The sequence below is a fragment of the Laccaria bicolor genome, genomic scaffold (genome assembly GCF_000143565.1).
Source record: "Laccaria bicolor S238N-H82 LACBIscaffold_29 genomic scaffold, whole genome shotgun sequence".
Lineage (NCBI taxonomy): Eukaryota > Fungi > Basidiomycota > Agaricomycetes > Agaricales > Hydnangiaceae > Laccaria > Laccaria bicolor.
The window spans coordinates 399,895-423,692 of NW_001889900.1; the positions used below are offsets into that span (position 1 = coordinate 399,895).

At 49.8% G+C, this 23,798-nt stretch overlaps 5 protein-coding genes across 5 annotated transcripts; 2 read left to right on the forward strand and 3 right to left on the reverse strand.

Moving 5' to 3' along the window:
- Positions 1-1,832: 1,832 nt before the first annotated feature.
- On the reverse strand, positions 1,833-3,488 carry LACBIDRAFT_304851 (uncharacterized protein; the record flags this gene model as incomplete). Its single annotated transcript, XM_001885144.1, has 2 exons — positions 1,833-1,901; positions 1,959-3,488. 2 exons carry the CDS (start codon positions 3,486-3,488, stop codon positions 1,833-1,835), a joined length of 1,599 nt encoding a protein of 532 aa, XP_001885179.1.
- Positions 3,489-3,752: 264 nt separating this feature from the next.
- On the reverse strand, positions 3,753-4,038 carry LACBIDRAFT_304852 (uncharacterized protein; the record flags this gene model as incomplete). The annotated part of the gene is made up of 2 exons (XM_001885145.1): positions 3,753-3,871; positions 3,924-4,038. The coding sequence occupies 2 exons, from the start codon at positions 4,036-4,038 to the stop codon at positions 3,753-3,755; spliced, it is 234 nt and encodes a 77-aa protein (XP_001885180.1).
- A 1,626-nt stretch (positions 4,039-5,664) lies between these two features.
- LbCAP64-like (CAP64-like protein) lies at positions 5,665-9,170 on the forward strand (the record flags this gene model as incomplete). The annotated part of the gene is made up of 5 exons (XM_001885041.1): positions 5,665-6,061; positions 6,138-6,357; positions 8,006-8,466; positions 8,509-8,968; positions 9,053-9,170. The coding sequence occupies 5 exons, from the start codon at positions 5,665-5,667 to the stop codon at positions 9,168-9,170; spliced, it is 1,656 nt and encodes a 551-aa protein (XP_001885076.1).
- A 10,589-nt stretch (positions 9,171-19,759) lies between these two features.
- LACBIDRAFT_330791 (uncharacterized protein) lies at positions 19,760-20,905 on the forward strand (the record flags this gene model as incomplete). The annotated part of the gene is made up of 4 exons (XM_001885042.1): positions 19,760-20,006; positions 20,067-20,428; positions 20,477-20,703; positions 20,875-20,905. 4 exons carry the CDS (start codon positions 19,760-19,762, stop codon positions 20,903-20,905), a joined length of 867 nt encoding a protein of 288 aa, XP_001885077.1.
- Positions 20,906-21,038: 133 nt separating this feature from the next.
- Positions 21,039-22,850, reverse strand: LACBIDRAFT_295081 (uncharacterized protein; the record flags this gene model as incomplete). Its single annotated transcript, XM_001885146.1, has 2 exons — positions 21,039-21,140; positions 21,309-22,850. 2 exons carry the CDS (start codon positions 22,848-22,850, stop codon positions 21,039-21,041), a joined length of 1,644 nt encoding a protein of 547 aa, XP_001885181.1.
- Positions 22,851-23,798: the final 948 nt, after the last annotated feature.

The window sequence follows — 23,798 nt, forward strand, 5'->3', positions numbered from 1 at the left end:
TTAGTCTTGCCGCTCCTGCCTCTTCCGCCTTGCTCGCTTCAACACCAAATTCTTCCCCTCGACTTGATTGCATCTTTTCCCCCTTCCGCGTTCACAGCGAGTTCCTCGTTTTGTCCTTCTGGTTCCGTGCTTCCAATTACTTCCTGCAGAGCCATGCCAACCACTGGCAGTCGCAGGGTGACCGGATGGTAGCAACGCCTGGTGGGCATCGGTCTACAGTCTCTGCTCACCCAACTTGAAACTATCCCATGGTAATGACTCTACAAGGCCATACGGTTCAGTTTTGGCGTTATCTGACCGTCCTTGGGTTATGCATTCGCAATCCTCCGCCCCCACCCCCACATGTCACACAGCGTCCCTGCCGACCTTCCACCAACCTTATCAGGGCAAAGAGAGCCGAACATTTCTTTTTCTATTTCGTTTTGGTACTTCCAACTCGGCTTTGAGAAAACACGAAACTAGATTTCAGAGCAACCACAACCCCAAGATACATGGGCGAAACACTGAATGCTATCACGCGCAACTGCACAGGGCTTCCCTATTTAATTAGTGTCCTATTTCGTTTTTCTGAAAAGCCGACGTCCCAGGAGCTTTACTTTCAACAGAACAGAATGATGCGGCTCCTCTGATTTGCAGCTACATTCTTCCCTATCCAACACTCTATTCGATTTTCTGGACCCAGGAGATGGGGCGTTCTGCAAAGCAACAAAAATAAAGGTCAGATATCAAGTAGACGCAAGACTAAAAACTCTGATGATACCTTGAAGCCAGGCATCCTCCGCAAGTCGTCCAAGTTGATTGCCGGTAAAGATTCAATTGACAATGTTTTTATCGTCGGGCGGTCAGCTGCAAGCTGAGTGGCAAACTCAATGGCTACATCATGCCTCTCTTGGTCTGACAATCCTTCTCTTGCATCTAATAGACGGAAGCAAAAAGAAACATGTTCCAGATGGGGGAAGAGGTAAAGCCACCTCTTCGCTATGAGCGGCGAGAATTCGCAGGGCTGAACAGGTTTGTCCAGAACGACGGTCCTGATATGAGCGAGGGAGGTAATGATTCGAGTATATTTATCTTCACGGATATGTCTTTGTAATGTCAAGCAGATATGGCTCACTGGAACACTGGAGAACTCCAGAGATGAGATATGGGTGTGAGGGGCAACAGCTACCAGGGCGTCCAACTCGGATTCATGATTCTCATTAAGTAAGACATGGACGGAGGAAAGAAGGGGCACATTGTTCCAATGTTGGAGCAGCAAGGTCACCATCAGTGGCATTGCAGTTAACTGTGCCAAGTATGGGAGTATAATTGGGGGATCAGGGATTTGAGGATCCATGGATGGGAGTATTCCGTCGAGGCGTAGACTGTTGATTGACGGATGGCGATTTAGAAAGCTGCACAGATCCACCCTAGAAATAAGGAAGCGAGAGTAGATCTTGACCTCTTTTACCGACGGTAAATTCATAGATCTATAGATGTGCGATAGTAGGTAGACTGGGTGTATGGAAGTGACATTGAGGTGAACGCAGACGAGCGACTCTCGGTGAACCTCCAGCATATCTATGATCCATCCAACAAAAAACGGTTGGAAGAGCCGCTGAGAATGAATTTGTAGTGTCGACATCCCAATTGTATGGGGATGTGCACGGAACCATCCAAAATTTCTTGTCCGCCTAGACTTAGTGCCTTGGGATTTCGGGCAGTGGGGAGGTGTCCCAACATACTATGATTTTTTTGGTAATGACCCCCAAAAGCATTGTGATGAGCTGGAACATGGACGTGCAGCTTCTCAAAAATGGTGCCCACATTTCCCACAAATTAGATAGTTCGGATCATTTGCAGCTACATTCTTTCCTATGTAACGCTCTATTTGATTTTCTAGACCCGGCCGCTGGGGTGTTCTGCAGAGTAATGAGAATGAGGGTCAGATGTCACGTAGATGCCATACCAAAACTTGCCTTGAAGCCAGGCATCCTCCTCAAGTCGTCCAAATTGACTGCCGGTAAGGATTCAACTGATAATGTTTTCATCGTCGGGCGGTCAGCTGCAAATTGAGTGGCAAACTCAATGACTACACCATGCCTCTCCTCATCTGACAATTTTACCCTGTCATCTAATAGACGGAAGCTCAAAGTTACATGTTCCAGATGGGGGAAGAGGTAAAGCCACCTCTTTACTGTGAGCGGCGAGGATTTGCCAGGATGAACAGGATCAGGTTTGTTCAAAACGACACTCCTGATATGAGCGAGGGAGGTAATTATTCGAGTAGATTTATCTTCGCGGATATAGCTCTCAAAGGCCAAGGAGAAATCGTTCACCAGAACAGTGGAGAACTGCAGAGACGAGATATGGTTGTGTGTGGCAACAGCTACCAGGAGGTCCAACTCGGATTCATGATTCCCATTAAGTAAGACATGGACGGAGGAAAGAAGGGGCACCATGTTCCGATGTTGGAGAAGTGAGGTCAGCATCGGTGGCAACGCGGTTAACTGTGTCAAGTATGGGAGTATAATTGGGGGATCAGGGATTTGAGGATCCTTGAATGGGAGGATTCCGTCGAGGTGTAGACTGTTGATTGACGGATGGCGATTTAGAAAGCTGCACATATCCACCCCGGAAATATGGAAGCGAGAGGAGATCTCGACCTCTTTTACCGCCGGTAAATTCATAGAGTCAAGGATGCTTGGTAGGATGCCCGTCTGGTATATGGAAGCGACATTGAGTTGAATGCAGACGAGGGAATCTTGATTCACCTCCAGCATATGAATGATCCATCCCATAAAAAACGGCTGGAAGAGACTTGACGAAAGAAGCTTTATCGTCGACATCCCAGTTGAATGGGGGTGCGTGGCATTGCGGAGTCTTCCCGATTTTCTCGTCCCCCTAGACTTGGCGCCTGTAGATTTCGCGATCGCGGAAAGAGGTGTCGCGACATACAAATTGTCACAAAAATCATAGCTGGGCGGATAACCTCTCGGATTAAGCAACCCCAGATCTCTGCACCCACTGTTGGCGATTGATTCTAAAAGCTTCAGAAACGCCTTTCCCCACCTCTCCCTGTCTAGGTTCCAAATATAATCCGGAAGGCCTAGATGGATTGTGCCAACCGGTGGAATGCGCGCCAGTAAACCACGTAGACTGAGAATGTCTGACATCACTTGCTCAATCCCCCCAGTGAAGTAAAATGTAAATGTTGAGAGATGGCGAACGAAGAGGGCCATTCTTAAGGCCTCTAGCAAGTTTGGTCCGGGATCATGACAACGAAAGAACCCGTTTTGCAGATCTTCCAAATCGCTGCGGGAGAAGAACGTAGGAAGGACCAGGAAGTGAAGCCTCTTGCATGTGAGGCTCAGCCGAAAAATGGATCCGTCATCATCCACGTCTTCAACGATTTTTTCGACAAGTTCGTTCGGCAGGTCAGTGATGGTAGCGTAAGCAGAAGACGTTTGTCCGACAGGCCCAACCTTGCGCCGCCGCTGTCTCTTCATTGTGGTTGTGGTGGTATGTTTCACAAAGACTCAGGAGTTGGAACAACGTTGTTTAAGTGCGATTGCGTCATGTCACCCAATTGGCAAACGCCCCCTAAAAAAGTGACGGTCGATCTCGGCCGCCAAGACCGTCAACACGCAAATCTACTGGCCTGATGTAGTCGGATGAGGTTTGAAAGTGTTGTGCTTGACCGGAAGATCGTCCATAAGTAAGTCAGGAGCAAGTGGTGAACGGATCGCGAAGTAAAGGCAGCTTTGAGGCAGCTAGTTGTCAATGTCAATACCCGAGTACGGCCACTGGATAGAAAAAATAGTGATAGTTGCAAGGACGACAAGGTGGCGTACATTATTCAGATAAATACCATCGCCGACCCAAGCTTGACCTGATATAGCTCGTTATAACTTAAATAAGACTTGAGAGGAGTCACAACGCACCACCGAAATCCATGTCAATTTCGTGATGAGAATGGCCCCAGTCGACATCCCGATCTCCTATAAATTGCGTGGTACTATTTTCGGGGTGGCAGATGACGAAGTGCTCTTGAACCATTTCAACATGAAATAACTACGCGTCTGAAATACGAAGAAAGGCAAGTCAGGACATGTGTAGCTTCCATCGTAAAGAAAATAAGCGCACTTCGTCATCTGCGGCAGCGGCTTCCCTAATACTGTCCAAAAATGACGTCCACGATGGCTAGTGCCGCTTGCAACTGTCGTTTCTCTTACATTGCTTTTGTGATTCTCCGGTGTCGTCGTAGTAGCGCTTGACGAGGTCATTGGGGCACCCAACGCTTTTTCAGCATGCCAACATTTATCCACTCAGCGGGCCTGGGATGGGCATTCAACGCGCTTTGCCAGGTGATGTGCTTATGGCGAAAAGGCCGACGAGTGAAAGAGGGAAGGAAGAATCGGGAAGGGAGAACACAGATCGTCACCAGACCCATCGAGCTTGGACCTACACAGCTGGTGAGAAATTGGAGATGCGGCAGAAAGGCTATCATCACAGCCATTGGAATCTTTGGCACGATGAGTGATCGAGAACGCTGATGGCGGCCATATTCCGACACACGATCTGAAATACCTGAGCCTTGCTTGAGGCTTTGAGACCCCATGGTTGTTTCGGCGAATTCGTATTTGACGATCAAAGTCGGGACGAAAAGGCATAACGAAAGCGCAGTTCAAGTTCGTCTGCGGCAGCGGTTTCCTTGAGAGCGTCCATAATCTAGAGAATGACGTCCCCGGCGTTGAGTGACTCATGAGAATGGAAGTAAGAGGCAGAGGGCGGGTTTGGGAAATGGAGAGTGGCAGGGGCAGAAAAAGAGAGGGAGCAGAACTGTAGATGATGGGACGGGACGGGCAGGAGGGAAGGGGTGGGAGAACCATGAGAGAGAGAAGAAGAAGAAAGGGTAGGCGGAAAGAAGGCTGAGGGAGGGATGGAGGGGGAAAGAAAGTCGGTATTCAAGGGGACGGTAATGTAGCGAATACCAAGGGAACGAAGACCGGAGGAACCTCGTAGCGGCTAAGAGATCTACATGAAGAAGTGTCAGTGTCAGTGTCACCGTCATCGAACGAAGATATCCACCGACCGAATGATGTACGACGGATCTTTTGCGTGTGAGATGAGCGGTCCTAAGTAGAGGAAAAGTAAGTGAGAGGGGACTTGAACAACGAAAGGAAGAGGGTTCATGCGTACCTTGGAGAAACAGCACCACGAAAAAGATCGGGGGCAGACAACCCGCCCCAGGTAAGAGAGAGTTTCGGACGCCTTTCGTGAGCCCGCTTCGAAAGAGATTTACAACATTCAACGAAATAGCCTGAGTATCAACCATTGAAGTACTTACACGTCCGATTCAAAAGAAAAAGCCGAATAGAGTGGGGTGGTTTGTATACTGTCTGAGTGTATGCGTTCTTTCCATGACCAGGGAGACTGGAAACACGCGCCCGTCTTGTCAACCGAAGCCATGAAGGGCAAAAAAAGCATTGAGAAAACGAAGCAGCAGCGCCACCCAAAAAAGGAAATGATCATGGAAATTTATTTCCGTTCTGGCCGTCATCTGTGTGCCTGACTCTCATCTCCACTCACACACTCCTTTTTTCGTTGGAACAAGACAAGTCGCGCATGCAACGTCGACATAACCAACCCTACATCTCTCCCCCATCCCACAATTCACCCACAATGGGTTCCCTGTCCCCTTCCTCTCCTTCCTCATCCTCCTCCTCCAGCTCACGAAGAGCAACACGTATCTGGCTTCCAGTCTTAACCATCCTCCTCCTCCTAACCCTCATCCACTTCCTCCTTCCCCCCTCACACTCCACCGGATCCATCCATCAACCCAATTACAGCAATGCGGATTTAAAAGCGAAGAATTACCTGAATTTGAGCGAACCCGTCATCCCTAACCCATTCGACTTTTGTCCGAGTTATAGTCCTGGCGATAGGATCGGCGCAAAGTATGGCGCTGTTACGCTTTCGAAGAGTAGGATGCATTTGGGCAGTGGGGCGAGGATTCAGAGGGTTTTGAATAAGGCGCTGGCGGGGCAGAGTGTTACGATTTCTGTTTTGGGCGGTTCAGGTATCTATCCCTTCTTCCCTTTTCCCTTCCCCTTCCTATTCATCTTTGCACACCCGCAAACTCACCTACCCCGCAGTGTCAGCATGCCACGGCGCAGGGGACGACCCTATATCCCCCACATGCTACCCATCCCGCTTCTTCCAGTGGTGGAACACAGTTTTTCCACACCCAGCTACGGAACTGACAAACGGCGCTTTGAGACGCACGAATTCGGGATACTTTGGGTATTGTAACTCGCACCATCTACCAGATCAGACGGATTTGGTTATTATTGAGCTGGATACGGAGGATGAACCGTGCGTTTTCTTTTCGTTTCTCTTTCATACCACCCGTTTTTCTTTTCTTTTCTTTCGTTTCTTGTCTGTTTCTGTCGTACCTCCCTTTTCTTTTTGCTTCTGTTCGTCCGCCTTGCGCCCACCCTAACATGCCGCCTTATCGTCACCCCCGCCCATAAGACGGACTTTTCCCACACCATGCAAGGGTAGCCGCCCACGAGGCCATTCTATCTTGCTCATTTGTTCAGTTATCTTCTACCGAGTTTCGCCTTACCCATTCCATTATACTCCATATTCCATTTCCCAGAAACAACCAGCGTTTTGGAGGTTGATTTCCCCACTTTCAACTCCATTACCACGCTTCCGCCTATAACAACTTTCCTTCGTGTCGGTTGGGTGGAGTTTTGTCTTTCTTTGAGCCGCGATGAGCTGTTGTGTGCTTTCTTATTTGTGCAGCTCACTTCCCCCCTTCTTGTCGCGTTTCCATGCACTTCGGCGACTTTGCTGTGGTCTTCCTCTTCATAACCTCTGCGTATCCCCTCGCCTTAGCGACGTTTTGGCATGCAGCCTGTGCATGTTTCTTTCTTTTCTTTCTTTTTACGTTGTGGTTGAAAGCTCTGGAAGGAGGGTCCTTCCTTTTCGTTTCTTTTTTGTCGTTTCTTTGAGTGCGACGAGCCGTTGTGACCTACCTTTTGCTCTTTTTCGGGAACCCATGGCGCGGAATCCCTTCTTCTCTTCTTGTCGCGTTTTCTCCGATTTCGGTGACTTTGGTTTGGTCGTCCTGTTGATAACCCCCGGGTGTTTTGGCAGGCAGCCTGTGCACGTTTCTTTCTTTCTTTCTTTCCCTTTTCTTGCGTTTGGACTTTGCCTTCATTTCCTATATCTTTCTTGTCTGGCATTACTTTCAGCGACTTCTATCCTTTTCCTGAAAGTTGGGGTCTCCCTTCTGTCATCCATATGTGACCGTTGTTTTTTGCTTTTTTATTGTATTGGGTTTGTCTTCTGCGTTCTTATCATGCCCCGCATCTTATTGGGAGCACTCTCGCCTTTGACTCCTTTGGCTTGTACTGGATGTTGGGGCTCTTATATGGTCGTCCTAGTGACTGCCCCTCCTCTATGTTTCTCTTCTCTTCCTTGTTTTCATGTGTCTTTCTCCGATTTCGGTGACTTTGGTTTGATAACCTCGGATGTCCCCTCACCCACCCAGCCTGTCCATGTTTCGTTCTTTCTTTGTGGATGGTGGTTGAAAGCTCCGGAGCGTCCTTCCTTTTCGTTTCTCTTATCTATCGTGACCAAGGACTTTTGTCAGGCCTTACCTTCCTCCCCGCTTGCCATTTCTATCCTTTTTTTGAAAGTCGGGGGTCTTTCTTCTGTCATACAAATGTGACCGCTTTTTTGCTTCTTTTATATTGGTCCAATTGAATGCTTTGCGTTCGTCTTTTGCGTCCTATCATCTCCGCTATATATCTTGGAAGCAGTCCCAAGTTTGACTCTTTTGGTCTTTTTCTGCATGTTGGTCGTCCTAATGACCGCCCCTCCTTTGTCTTTCCGCCTCGTCCCCACCTTCTTCATCCTTCAAGTTCTCCCAGTTCAAATTCCCCTTTCACATTCATTCCTCTTCCTCTTTCCCCCCTTCTCTTTCTAGCATCGAGACTAATTCATCCCACAGGAACCAAGACATGATGGATCACTTTGAGATCCTCATCCGCTCCATCCTCATCAGGCCCGACAAACCCGCCGTCCTCCTCCTCGGCCATTTCTCACCACAAACACATCAAACACACGGTTTCGCAGGGCCAGACCACTGGCACAACATCGTCGCGCAATTCTACGACGTCCCACACGTCTCTGTCAAATCTGCCCTCTTCCCCGATTACATGCGTGACCCCAAGTCTGTCCAGAAGTACTTTGTCGATCCCGTACTCGCTAGCCCTGCGGGGCATGAACTCATCTCGGAGATACTCGTGGCGTACTTCCAGAGCCAGATATGTACGGCGTGGAGCGTGGCTACTGGGTCGTCGTACGAAGCTGTCCCAGTGCACACCGCAGGGTCTGAAGGAGGCGCTGGTGATGCACATGGGCTATTCGGGGGCATCGGTCAGCGCCCTGGAGTCCCTGAGCCAGAAAAGGGTGATCTAGCCGTTGACGCAGCTGTGGAAAAGAAGATGGCAGCTGCTGCTGCTGCAGCAGCTATGAAAGACCGAGGGGACTCGTCTTCCTCCTCCTCCTCCTCTTCCGCTCAGCTCCTCACTGTCCCTTCTGGCCGAATCAACACCCGACCAAACGGGAACCGTCCCTTCGAAGAGATCGCACCGTTCTGCGTCTCCGCAAACGACCTCATCAACCCCCTACCACCGTCGCTGTTCTACGGCTCGGGGTGGTATGCTCACCATCCGAGTGGGAGTGGTGGGGATGCGCTGATTACGGCTGCGCATTATTGGCATTCGGCGCTTCCGACGAGCAAGTTGAGGATACCGATGCAGGTTGGTGGCGGGGATATTGGGGTGTATTATTTGAGGGAGCCGGTGGGTGTTGTTGGGGAGGGGAGTTCGGTTGAGTGTTGGGTTGATGATAATTATGCGGGTGCGAAGGTTATTGAGAATGCGGCGGATATTGGGGATGCTATACCTACGTATGTCCTTTTTCTTTTTTTTCTTTTCCTTCTTTTCTTTTTCTTCGCACCCATGCACAAGCTGATGATGATTGATTGGTGTAGGTTGAATATGATCGACCATTATGTTGGAAGAGGTTCTCATTTCGTGGAATGTCAGTTGTTGGGTGAGGAAGGACAGAGTGTGCCGATGTTCAAGATCATTGGGATTTTCGCGACGTAAACCTTTGTCACTTACTGAAGGACTGAGTAACGTACGGATGTTCCCTGGTTTTTAGGATGTAGAATATGATTTTGTGTAGTGTGTATTCGAAATGCACACGGTATGACTAATTTCGATTTCGCCTTGGACGACGACGACCACAACTACTTACAATCCGCCCCAGTGCTACGCTTTCAAGATTGCGGAGTTATGTGAACTGGAGAACTTCCAGACTATTTACCATGTCAACTCTCGGTGCGCACCACAACTCAGTCAAAACAGCCCCGGTATTAATCCAGGCACCCCTTGCTTCAGATCACGAAATGACAGACGCCCTGACACTGCTCCGCCGTGTCTTCCCTTGTCCTCATCTCTCGCGCTCATAATCATGGCCGACCAAATCTCGCCCACTGCAAAGAAATCGAAGAAGAAATCCAGAGGGATAGGAAAACTCTTTCGAGATCTGATCAAGCGACCCAATTCTGCCAACCACTCGGCTTACCAGTCGAATTCCACTGTCTCCTCTGCATCAGGCGCTCACCATGCAACCGATGCAGGAAATGCAGAGCCGACGGCTTCAAGTAAGTATACTATTGGCTCTATCTTATAGTGTTATCGACGGTGACTTAACTGGTGTCCAGGCAGCAATGCTACCTTGAATATCAGTATGTACTGTCCTGGACTCCTACCTCGCAGACCTGGCCGATTCAGCTCATCCTCCAGGTCCTACCGCCCCCTCCCAGTGGGCAAGACCTTCGTCAAGTGTTCCAGATCTGCAGGAGTCCGCCGTGGGTCAAGGTGAGATGCGATTTGCCGAGTCTTTGTGTCTGAGAGGTTGATATCGGACTCGTGCAGAAGAGGACAACCGCGAAGCCAGTCTTACTTTGACTCCTGTTGCAGTACCAGTCTCGCCGAACACTCAACCTCAGACCTCGGACTGGATGGCGACTGCAAAAGAGGGTGTCAAAGTGGCTGGGCGGTTCACGGAAACGCTCCTCAAGAAGGTGCCGGGATGTGTCAGTGCAAATCCGGTCCAGATGGCATTCTCCATCGCTAAAGTGATCATCGAAATAAAAGATGTAGGTTGTCGTCTCTTATTTATCTTTTGGGCGCTGGTTGACTATTATATCAGGCGGTTGGAAGCAACAAGGACGGGCTTGTACAACTTCTCGAAAGAACGGCAAACAGACTCCTGACTGTGGAGAGCAAGGAAGTTAGCGGTAAGGCCGCCGAGGAGGCGATGGAGAATTTCAAAAAGTACGTCGTCTTCCGTGCACCAATAGGATACCATAACGAACATGTCACCATCCAGGGTCATTGGGGAAGAAATGCAGAAGTTGAAGGCTCTGGCCGATGAATCAACCCTTATAAAGGTAGCAGACTACGAAGCGTATGGGACGAAGATCCAACAAATTTTTCAACGAGTCGAAGAGGCGACGACATCCTGGTCTGTGCGTACCATACATTCTATAAGGTTCTGTATATTCACATTCGTCGTTCCCAGCTCGAAATGACGATCAGCATCCAGCAAACGGCGAGCCAAATACAAGATGGTACCAAGGTAAGTATCTAAGTTCCCTGGTCTGTAATCTGCGCTGATTAATTGTACAGAGAGAGTCCCTGCAGCGTTTGAATCCCTCCGAGAAGGCTGACCACAGAACCGTCTTTAAAGGACATGGCCTGAAGCGTGAAGCGTGCACGGACGGAACGCGTGTCAAGATATTGAAGGACATCACCAAATGGGCTAACGATTGCTCATCGACCAGCCCGCGTGTCTTCTGGCTGACCGGTCAAGCTGGGTCCGGCAAAACCACCATTGCGTATACCGTAGCCAAACTGTTCGAGAAAGACGCCGATTCCAACCAACATACCGTCTTGGGCGGCAACTTTCTCTGCTCCCGGCAATTCGAAGAAACGCGAGCCCAGACCCGTATCCTTCCCACCATCGCCTACCAGTTTGCTCGGAAATGCAAATCGTATGCAGACGCCTTGCATGTTGCCGACAAATTCGACTCTGTTAAATTCGATGTTGCCACCCAGCTGTCGGATCTTCTTGTCCGGCCTTGGCAGCAGTCCGAAAGCACACGGGGTGTAGGACCGCCGCTATACCTCATCGTCATCGATGCTCTTGATGAGATCGAGGGTGAAGGAGGATCGGCTTTTCTAGGTGACCTACTCCACGCAATCGACAAATACGATCTAAGAGGTCTCAAGTTTCTTGTGACGAGCCGGTCAGATCCTGAACTCGTTGAGCGCTGCAAAGCATTCACGTCCGAGGCCGTCTGTCGTCTCCAAGATGTGCCAATCGAGGAGGCCAAGTCAGACATCAGGGTATACTTGAAAGACAAGCTGAAGAACCTTGACGGCACTCCAGAGCTGACCGAGCTTGAGGAGCGGGCTGATGGTCTCTTCATCTACGCTGCAACTGCGGTGAAGTACTTGACCCCAAAATGCAATATCAGTGTTTCTGAGCGGACAAAAAGGCTTAAAGACCTCCTTTCCAATTCAGTTTCTGTGAGGGGCGCTACAGAGGCCTTGATTGATGAAATGTACCATCGAATTATGTTCGACACCTTTTCGCCGCTCAAGGGAGAGATCTTGATCGGCAGGTTGCACATCCTTTATACCTTCCTATGTACGGCTGAACGCACATCCACCTCCACTGTTGCTGCGCTCGTCGCGGACAGCGACAATGAAGCTGCAAGGGCTGTTCTGGATGATCTCCACGCTGTGCTTTATTCCCAAGACGATCGAGTTTTTTGGTACCATGCCTCCTTTCCTGACTTCATTTTTGATCCAGCACGGTCAAACTTCCACTTCGGCGACGGCAACTTGAAGGAGTACTTTGCATTTTCATGCAACGAACCTGCCCATCACAGTCTTCTTGGCGAATCTTGCTTCCACATCATGGAGTCTGGTTCTGATAAGAAGCCTGATTCTGGTTTGCGATTCAACATGGGCAAAATACCGTCATCCTTCCTGTTCGACAGTGATAACGCCGCGCTCGCTGAAGAGGTTAACAAAAACATCAGTGCCGCTCTGAGGTACTCAGTTCGGCACTGGACTCACCACTTGCCTTTACCCCAGTTGATCAAGACCGATAACCTTTGTGGCCTCATTTCGGATTTCCTCCAAATTCGTATCCTGTTCTGGATTGAGGCCATGAACCTGCTTGGACTACAAAATCAGTGCACGCCGATGCTTCAACGTGCACGTGAGTGGGCCTTGAAGGTATGGATCGTAAGGTTTGAGCCGTATGGCAACAACTAATGCTGTCAATCAGTGCGGGAACGATTATTCAGAATTGGCGCGTGACATTGGTATAGCTGCCAATTTTGCAACTTATTTCACTGGGAGCCCGGCTGCCAAATCGACGCCGCACCTGTACATCTCGGCGTTGGCAACATGGTCACAGGACACCAGTCTCTGTCGGAACTGGAAAAGCCAATTCAGGTGCATCCCTGCCTTTACACATACCAAAGGTGGTGTTGATTTGCCATTGATGACAGTATCAGCTGGGGCACAAATTGAATCAGTCGCGATTTCGAGCGATGGGACACGGATTGTGTCTGGCTCGTGTGACGAGTTTGTGCGGGTGTGGGATGCGTCGACAGGTGCGGAGCTGAAGGAGTTGAAGGGCCACACTGACTTGGTCAATTCAGTCGCATTTTCGAGCGATGGGACATGGATTGTGTCTGGCTCGCGTGACAAGTCTGTGCGGGTGTGGGATGCGTCAACCGGTGTGGAGGTGAAGGAGCTGAAGGGCCACACTGACTGGGTCAATTCGGTCGCATTTTCGAGCGATGGGACATGGATTGTGTCTGGCTCGCGATGACAAGTCTGTGCGGGTGTGGGATGCGTCAACAGGTGTGGAGGTGAAGGAGCTGAAGGGCCACACCAGCATGGGTCAGATTCGGTCGCATTTTCGAGCGATGGGACACAGATTGTGTCTGGCTCGGCTGACAAGTCTGTGCGGGTGTGGGATGCATGGACAGGTGTGGAGCTGAAGGAGCTGAATGGCCACACCAGCATGGTCAGATCGGTCGCATTTTCGAGTGATGGGACACGGATTGTGTCTGGCTCGGATGACAAGTCTGTGCGAGTGTGGGATGCATGGACAGGTGTGGAGCTGAAGGAGCTGAAGGGCCACACTGCGTGGGTCGATTCGGTCGCATTTTCGAGCGATGGGACACAGATTGTGTCTGGCTCGGCTGACAAGTCTGTGCGGGTGTGGGATGCATGGACAGGTGTGGAGCTGAAGGAGCTGAATGGCCACACCAGCATGGTCAGATCGGTCGCATTTTCGAGTGATGGGACACGGATTGTGTCTGGCTCGGATGACAAGTCTGTGCGAGTGTGGGATGCATGGACAGGTGTGGAGCTGAAGGAGCTGAATGGCCACACGACTGGGTCAGATTCGGTCGCATTTTCGAGTGATGGGACACGGATTGTGTCTGGCTCGGATGACAAGTCTGTGCGGGTGTGGGATGCATGGACAGGTGTGGAGCTGAAGGAGCTGAATGGCCACACTGAGTGGGTCCATTCGGTCGCATTTTCGAGCGATGGGACACAGATTGTGTCTGGCTCGGCTGACAAGTCTGTGCGGGTGTGGGATGCATGGACAGGTGTGGAGCTGAAGGAGCTGAATGGCCACACTGACTGGGTCAGATCGGTCGCATTTTCGAGTGATGGGACACGGATTGTGTCTGGCTCGGATGACAAGTCTGTGCGTGTGTGGGATGCATGGACAGGTGTGGAGCTGAAGGAGCTGAATGGCCACACTGATGGGTCAATTCGGTTGCATTTTCGAGTGATGGGTCACGGATTGTGTCTGGCTCCCATGACAAGTCTGTACGGGTGTGGGATGCATCGACAGGTGTGGAGCTGAAGAAATTGAATGGCCACACGTGGGTGTCTTCGGTCGCGATTTCGAGCGATGGGACACAGATTGTGTCTGGCTCGGATGATGGGTCTGTGCGGGTGTGGGATGCATTGACTGGTGTGGAGCTGAAGGAGCTGAAGGGTCACACTGAGGAGGTCAATTCGGTCGCATTTTCAAGCGATGGCACACGGATTGTGTCTGGCTCGTATGACAAGTCTGTGTGTGTGTGGAATGCATCGACTGGTGTGGAGCTGAAGAAGGTGAAGGGCCACACTCTGGTCAATTCAGTCGCATTTTCGAGTGATGGGACACGCATTGTGTCTGGCTCGAATGACAAGTCTGTGCGGGTATGGGATGTGTCGAGAGGTATTTTGAGCGACGGAGATGCATGTGTTGCTTGGCATCTGGCGGAGTCAAACTGGATTATCTCTACTCAGGAGAAAAACTGGCTCATGTGGGTGCCAAAGGAGGCTGGATTGCGCCCACATTTCAATATTCTCATCATTTCTCGGTCTGGCTTTGCTACAGTTGACTTTGATCAGTCTATGATTGGTGTTCATTGGGTTCACTGTTATACACCATAGCTACATATAGTCACGTTGTCGATTGTACATATCATTCTTCCGCATCATGCATCTTTTCTCCCTCCCACTACTCACCTACAATGGGCTCCCTTTCCCTTCTTCCCCATGCATCTGGGTCCCAGTCTTCTTCATCCTCCTCCTCCTAACGCCAATCTGCTTCCTCCTCCCGCTCCTCCTCATCGATACCAAACTACTCCAATGTAGATCTAAAAGTCAAGAATTACCTCAACTCAAGCAAATTTGACATTCCCAACCCATTTAACTTCTGTCCAAGTTACAGCCCCGGGGATGGATCGGTGCAAAGTATGGCGCTGTTACGCTTTTGAAGGGTAGGATGCACCTTGGGAGTTGGGAGTGGCGCGAGGATTCAGAGGGTGTTGAATAGGGTGTAGGCGGGTCTGAGTGTTTCTATCTCTGTTCTTGGCGGTTTAGGTATCTGTCCCTTGTTTCCTTCCTCTTCCTCTTTCCACACCTGCAGACTCACGTACACCTACGCAGTGTCAGCATGTCATGGTGCAGGGGACGACCCTTATTATTGAGCTGGATACGGAGGATGAACCGTGCGTTTTCTTTCGTTTCTCTGCTCCTTTCTTTCGTTTCTCTGCCGTTTCTTTCATACCACCCATTTTTTATCTTTTTCTTTTGCTTCTGTTCATTGCGACCGCCTGGCGCCCACCCTAATTATCACACATTTCGTGCTGTCTTGTCATCACACCTGCCCCAAAGACAGACTCTTCCCACACCAAGCAAGGGTAGCCACCCAAGAGGCCATCCTATCTTGCTCGTTTGCCTCTGACGCGACTTCATTATGCATTTACCTGGACGATTTTCGCTTTCAGTCCCCTACCCTATCCATGTCCCACTTCCCAGAAACACCCTACATCTTGAAGGTCGAGCTTGGGCTTGACGATCAGCGTCATCGTGTTGATTTTTCCATTTTCTATTTTATTACCCCCAGCTTCCGCGTCGTTGTGGGTCGGGGGAGTTTGTGGATCCTGTCCTTCTTTGAGCACGACGATCTGTTGTGTGACCTTGCTTACCCTTTTTTCCCCCATACTTCGGCTAATTTCTGGACAGATGTGAACCCCCCTCCCTTCTTCTCTTCTTGTCGTGTGCTTCTCCTTCGGTTTGGTTGTCCTCTCGATAACTTCCATGTATCCCCTCGCCCGGCCAGCGGCGTTTGGCAGGCATCCTGTGCACGTTTCTTTTCTTTCTTTCTGAATTGTGGTTGAAAGTTCTGGAGGGAGCTTCTTTCCTCTACCCATCGCGACCGAGGGCTTGGCCTTGAATTTCTATATGTTTCTTGTTAGGCCTTTCTTTCCTATTGAATTGAATGCTTTGTGTTTGTCTTCATGTGAGTTTTCTTTACCCCGCAATATTCTGGGAGCAACCTCAACTTCGACTCCGTTCGTTCGTCTGGTCTTTTGTTGCATGTTGGTGGCGCTCATGGTCGTTAGTTTGTAGATCCTGTCCTCGTTTCTGGAAGCCATGGCGCAGACGTGGATCTTTCTTCTCTTCTGGTCGCGTTTCCATGCGGCTTCTCCTTCGCTTTGATCATACTCTAGATAACCTCCAGGTTGTCCCCTCGCCCACCCAGCGGTGTTCACAGTTTGGCAGGCTGTGCATGTTTCTTTCTTGTTAAAAGCTCCGCGACCAAGGGCTTTGCTTTCAATTCCTATACCTTTCTCATGTTCCTCCCCGCTTGCCCTTTCTATCCTTTTCCTGAAAGTTGGGGTTTCCCTTCTGTCATTCAAATGTGACTGCTTGTTTGCTTCTTTTCTATTGGATTGAATGCTTTGCGGGCGTCTTCTGCTTCCTACCATGTCGGTTTGATGAACTCTGGGTCTACTCGTCCACACGTGACACAGCGGCGTTTGGCAGGCAGCCTGTGCATCTTTATCTCTTGTGCTTGAGCGCTCTGGAGGGAGCGTCCTTCCGCTTTGTTCCTTTGCGTTTCTCTTATACATCGCGACCAAGGACTTCCTATACCTTTCTGTCAGGCCTTACTATCCTCCACGCTTGCCTTTTTTTGAAAGTCGGGGTCTCCCTTCTGTCATTCAAATGTGACCGCTTTTTTCGCTTGTATTGTATGTTTTGCCTTTGTTTTCTGCGTCCTATCATTCCCTGCAATATCTTGAGAGCAGGTCTCCAGTTCTACTCCTTTGGGTCTTTTGGTCTTTTACTGCATTTTGGGGCTTTCATGTGGTCGTCGTAGTGACTGCCTTTTCTTTGTCTTTCCGCTCCGTCCTCATCTAGCGTCTTGGATCCTTCAACTTCTCGCAGTTAAAACTTCCCTTTATCTTCCATCACCTCTTCCTTCACCTCCCTCTTTCTCCCTTCAACTTCGAGACTAACCCATCTCACAGGAACCAAGACATGATGAATCACTTTAAAATTCCATCCTCATCAGACCCGACAGACCCGCCGTCCTCCTCCTCAGACACTTCTCACCCCAAACACACGGTTTCGCAGGGCCAGACCATAGGACAACATCGTCGCGCAATTCTACGACGTCCCCCACGTCTTTGTCAAATTTGCCCTCTTCCCCGATTACATGTGCGACCCAAAGTCTATCCAGAAGGGATCCTGTCCTCGCCAGCCCGTCAGGGCACGAGCTCATCTTGGAGATACTCGTGGCGTACTTCCAGAGCCAGATACGTACGGCGTGGAGCGTGGCTACGGGGTCGTTGTACGAAGCTGTCCCAGTGCACACCACAGGATTCGAAGCAGGCACAGGCGACGCTCATGGGCTATTTGGCGGCGTTGGTCAGCGTCCTGGAGTCCCTGAGCCAGAAAAGGGTGATGTAGCCGTTGACGCAGCCGTGGAAAAGAAGATGGCAGCAGCAGCGATGAAAGACCGGGGGGACACTTCCTCCTCCTCTTCCTCTTCCCCCCAGCTCCTCACCGTCCCCTCTGGCCGAATCAACACCCGATCAAACGGGAACCGTCCCTTCGAAGAGATCGCCCCATTCTGCGTCTCCGTCAACGACCTCATCAACCCCCTACCACTGTCATTGTTCTACAGCTTGGGGTGGTACGCGCATCATTCGAGTGGGAGTGGTGGGGATGCGTCGATTACGGCTGCGGAAGGGGAGTTCGGTTGAGTGTTGGGTTGATGATAATGATGCGGGTTTGAAGGTTGTTGAGAATGCGGCGGATATTGGGGATGCTATACCTACGTATGTCCCTCTCTTCTTTCTTCTTCTTCCTCTTCTTATTCTTCTGTAGGTTGAGGATGATCGACCATTATGCCAGTGTTGGACGAACCTCGCATTTCGTGGACTGTCAGTTGTTGGGTGAGGAAGGACAGAGTGTGCCCAAAGTGTGCCGATGTTCAAGATCCTTGGGATTTTCGCGACGTCAACCCATTGTTACTTAGTGAAGGACTGAGTAACGTTTGTACGTTCCCTGGTTATAAGGATGTAGAATATGATTTGTGTACTCGAGATGCACGCGGATCTAATATATGAACTGGAAAGATGACTAATTTCAAATTTCGACTCGGACGACCACCACCACCACAGCTCGCCTCATTGCTACTCCCTGCCTGCAATCTCAAGGCACACCAGCTGAAGAGGGAGATACTACACCTCCGACGACGACGCAAGAATGTCCCACATGTCCTCAGAACCTAGAAACTTTGGCGCGTTTTCAATTGAAGGCCCAGACCTGGTAGGTTAAAAAAATTCCATACAGCATATAACCATTAGTAACTTCCTTCCTTTCCGCCAACTTCCCGCCTTCCTTGACTCAAGATCGGCCTCCCACATCATGTGGGCCACATGCACGGTGCACCTCCTTCCGACTGGATTGGCTCTTCTAGAGCCGGGAAAGTTTCCCCTCGGAAATCTATAAAGCTGCTGGCTCTCGCTTCCCAACTCCAGATAGCTTTCGGAGAGTTAACCGTTCTCTCCAACGCACCCTTCTGTTAACCTCTAGCTACGATCCTTTGAAGCACAATGCATTTCGCGCTTGTATCTGTTGCGCTCTTAGCTGCCTCGACCACGGCCTTCACCCTCTTCACTCGTCAGTCAGACGTCGTTGTCTCCCGTACGTTGTTCCTCTAAACTCACATACTCCCCCCCTTATGCTTAAAATAACAACACTCTATGCATCTTTCTGTGACTTAGCTTGCGTCGACAAATGTGTCAAGAACGGTGACCGAGGCAACTGCTTAGAAACAGACTACGCCTGTCTCTGCGAGAACAAGGCCTACATTGGTAGCGTTATGGGGTGCGTCAAGAACACCTGCCCGAGCGACCTTGCTGCGGCTCAGCAAGCCGGCCGAGAGCTCTGTCTCCGTTTTGTGCGTCGTTCCAAGTCTTTTAGCTTTACCCCATTTTTTTTAGTGTTTTGCATAATCGCTTTCTAGGGCGTGACATTGCCATCCGACGCGGTTTTCGTTGAATCCTCTACCACCTCAGCAGCAGCGGTGTACGGTTCTGCGAGTGCCACGAGAACCACTGCTCCGGCGTACAGCACCACTGCGCACTACACTGCAACAGTATCCTCCACTTCCGGCGCCCCGGCGGCCACCTCCAAGTCTGCTGGTTCTAGCGTTGACTTTGATTCCTTTGCTGGCTTGGCTGCTTTCGCCGGGCTTGCTGCCCTTTTGCTATGAGGTATGCAGAATTTAAAATGGGAAGAGTACTATGACATATCTCGATTAAAACTTTTAAACCCAGGATATTTCAGAAGAAAAAAACAATTACAAAATAATTCTCCGTTTTTCTTGTTGAACTCCTTCGCAGGGCTTTGTCCCCGCTTCCCATTCAGCCAGACTACCACCTTCGATTACTGATACTTTGCCGTAACTTTTTTCTTCTTAGTTTCACATACGAATGATAATGCAATGCAGTTGGAAGAAGACTTGACATGAAGTTTGAAAGACGGCCGCCTCAAGCCTTCAGAATCAGTGGATCATCTGATTCTCCCGAGTCCCTACCACGTTTCCGTTTGCGCGTCAAGCCAACGCCAAGCAGCAAACACTGCGCAGTGCCTTTCTTGGCCCTTCAAGAAGAACACTCACGACACTTGTTTACATTCAGGAACACAACCCCATTGGCAGTGTTGCGGCGAAGGAACCAATTGAGCCGCGAACAAGCCTCATCCTCGACTCTCTTTGGACTCTCCTAACCATTATCATGGTATACTTCTCCTTCTTGTCAGAGTCTTCTCCGGGATGCGTTGCTTCGTCCGGCTCATCGTCATGGTGGTTCGTTCATGTGGTCTGTATATTGCTTGTCGGTGACTCATCCAACAATAGGACCCTCACTTCTCCTCCAGATCTCGTCACCGCAATCAAGGAAGCGCATTCTGAGGGTGAAAATATACTGAGCGTCTCCGTCGCAAACGATGGCGATTGGTTCCTAAGCACCGATTCAGTGAACAGTAAGCATGTTTCCACTGCAACACCTCGTCTGCCATTCTTACGGATACTACACCTGTTAGGGATGAAGCCCGGGAATGATCCCATGACAAGTCGCGTCCTTCGATTTTGTCACGTCGCCACCATGAAGACCGGGCGCGAAACAGATCTTGGAAACATTGCATGGATCACATTTACTCCCGACGGCCAAGGATTCATTGGAGTGGTACGTCACGACGGCGTCGCGCACTGTGTTTTCGAAAATTTACCAGAAACGCTCGACGACCACCTTAAAACCCATAAGAAGGAGTTACAAGTGAAGATGGTCTCTATTGGCTACGAAAACAGCTGGTCTACCGTGTATGAGGATGGGGGCTGGAACGTCAAGGCAGTATCCACGTCTCTCATAGAAAAGTTGAAGAATGTTCGTTCTGTTGGTGTCGAGGTTCGTTCTTCCCTTGCATGCCATTTCGAGTTTACAACCACCCTGCAGTCCATTATACTATCACCATCCACGATATCCAATTTCATGATCACCTATGAGAATGGAACATCCGACTATGATGTTCCGTACGCACAATGGAAGTCGGCGATCGATAACCAGATTTCATTATGCCAACAAAACTACGCTCTTGAACTCCGACAACTCAAGGACGAGGAGGCCCTCCAACGTCAACAGATCCGACGGGTAAACGTTGCGAATAAAGCTATGATGAGGTTGTAGGTGACTGACATGGTATCCGCTGCTATGGTCGCGAATGCTCAGGCGTCGGCGGCTTATTACCAGAGCTTTGGGAATTTCTAGAGGGAAATTGACGAGGTTGGGGATCCATTTGTGTTGTTCCATTGGTAGTTAGTGTTATACTTTTTGCACTTTTATTGTACTTGAAGAACGACGGTCCACAACGGCGGACAAACCTAAATGAATACACTCAGGCTGTGATTATTGTCCTAATGCTCGACGCTACCGCAATCCAAGTTGTGAGAGCAGCAGCCCCGTTTTTTTTTGTCGTTCTATACCGAAAAAAGGTGATGAGGCTACATCGAAGAAGTTATTACAGAAGGTGAATCGCAGGCGAAAAGTAAGCTATTTCGTTTTCTGGACCGGGCCATCGTCCCACTGGCATGACCTTTAGTCCGACTCGTGCTTCGTTGAGCTGTTGAATACGCACCAGAGTAATGCGGCTCCAATTATTTGCAGCTACATTTTTTCCCACCTAACACTCTATTTGATTTTCTGGACCCGGCCGACGGGGTGTTCTGCAGAGTAATAAGAATGGAAGGTCAGATATCACGTAGATGCAATACAGAAACTCTGATCATACCTTAAAACCAGGCATCCTCCGCAAGTCATCCAAGTTGATTGCCGATATAAATCCAACTGATAATGTTTTCATCGTCGGGCGGTCAGCAGCAAATTGAGTGGCAAACTCAGTGACTACATCACGCTTCTCCTCGGCTGACAATCCCAACCTGGGATCTAATAGACGGAGGCTCAAAGTCACATGCTCCAGATGGGGAAAGAGGTAAAGCCACCTCTTTATTGTGAGCGGCGAGAACTTGCCGGGATGAATAGTAATACGTTGGTCCAAAATGACACTCCTGATATGAGCGAGGGAGGTAATGACTCGAGTATGTTTGTCTTCACGGATATACCTATTTAAGATCGCGCAGATATCTCCCCCTATACCATTTGATAACTGCAGAGATGAGATATGGGCGTGGGTGGCAACGGCTGCTAGGGGGTCCAACTCGGATTGATCATTCCAATTGAGTAAGACGTGGACGGAGGAAAGAAGGGGCACCCTGTTCCGATGTTGGAGCAGCAAGGTCACGATCGGCGAGATTGCAGTTAACTGTGATAAGTATGGGAGTATAATTGGTGGATCAGGGATTTGAGGATCCTTGACTGGGAGGATTCCTTCGAGGTGTAGACTGGTGGTTGACGGATGGCGATTGAGGAAGCTGCACAGCCCCACCCATACGATATTGAAGCGAGAGGAAATTTTGACCTCTTTTATCGCCGGTAAATTTATAGATTCGGAGATGCGTGATAGAAGGAGTGGGTCTATGGAAGTGACCTTGAGGTGAATGCAGACGAGGGACTCTCGGTTCACCTCTAGCGTATCAATGATCCATCCAATAAAAAACGGTTGGAAGAGCCTCGAAGAAAGAACTTGTATTGTCGACATCCCAGTCAGATGGGAATGTGCACGGAACCCTCCCGAGTTTCTCGTCCTCCTAGACATAGAGCCTGTGGGTTTTGCAGGTGGAGGTATCGTGACATTCAGGTTATTAGGCGTGAATTTGTTAGACAAATAACCTATTGGGTCAAGCAACCTCAAATCTCTGCACCCACTCTCCGCGATTGTTTCTAAAAGCTTCAAAAACTCCCTTCCCCACTTCGCCATGGTTCGGACTCCCTGTGACCCGTCTATGTACCGGATACGTTTCGGAAGGCCTATCGTGATTTGACCAACCGGTGGAATGCGCGCCAGTAAACCACGTAGACTGGAAATGTCTAAGATCACTTGCTCAATCTCCGAAGTCAAGTAAAATGTAAATGATGAGAGATTGCGAACGAAAAGGGCTGTCCTTATGGCCTCTAGCAGCTCTGGTACAGGATGACGACAATGAAAGAGGCCGTTTTGCGGATTTACCAACTTGTTGCGAGAGAAGAACATAGGAAGGACCAGGAAGTGAAGCTTCTTGCAGGTGAGGCTCAGCCGACAAATGGATCCGTTATCATCCAGGTCTTCGACGATTTTCTCGACAAGTTCGTCCGGCAGATCAGTCATAGTAGCGTATGCCGAAGTTTTTCCGAAAGGCCCATCGATTTCCACCTTGCGCCGCAGCCGTCTCTTCATTGCCGTTGTAGTGGTACACTTCCAGTATGTTTGAAAGTGTCGGAATCACTATGAGTCCGTCATGTGACCCATAATTAATAATTGGCATATAAAGGTTGTATAAAGGTTTAAATTTCAAACTTGGTTCAAACTTGGTTCAAACAGCCGCAGACCCACAAGACGTTTGGTAAGTATCGCATTCTCTGCTCATACATATTTCGGCTAGCAAAAAACTCTAGCTATCTCCTATCTACTCCAACAAGGCCTCCAAGCGCGAGTCTATGTAGCCGGACTCAACAATCACACCACTACTTGATTGGGAGAGGTGGATCGATGCAGGAATGGATGGACAGATGACGAGGGCTTCAGAGGGCTGGAAATGTCAGGACACCTTGCTCGTTTCATCCGTTTCCCTGACGACTGTCGTTAGAATCCCCATTGAAAATATGTAAGGTCTAGGGCTCACTCCTTCCGGCGTGTTCAAAACTATCAACGCCCAGTCACCGTCGGTATGTTTTACAAGGTGATGCACAGCCCGGCTTCACTGATTTGTGTCCCAGGTCACTCTTGGTTGTTGTCGGTCCACTACGGACGGGGCCGCCAGCATAGCTTCGTCCAGTTCAAATATCTCCCACTGGCACGAGCTGTTCGTTTCGATTGTTCCGGTGCGTAGGGGTCCTAATTTTGCCCATAAGCAACTCACACTTCCCATTCCGTCTGTGGTATTGAAAGAAAACGAACCACGGGCATCCTCCGGATTCTTTGACCAACTCGCGAATGGTAGCAGAGTCGAACAACGGAGATGCTCTATGTGAAGGTGGATGCGACCTTTTTGCTTTCCTAAGGATTGACTGAGAATCGGCCTGGGGCTTTCAGATGCACCTACTCACATCTGGATTGGCTCTAGGGGGCTCTAGCACTAAGCCGTGAAACTTCTACCTCAAGAATTCTATAAGGCAGCTCTCGCTA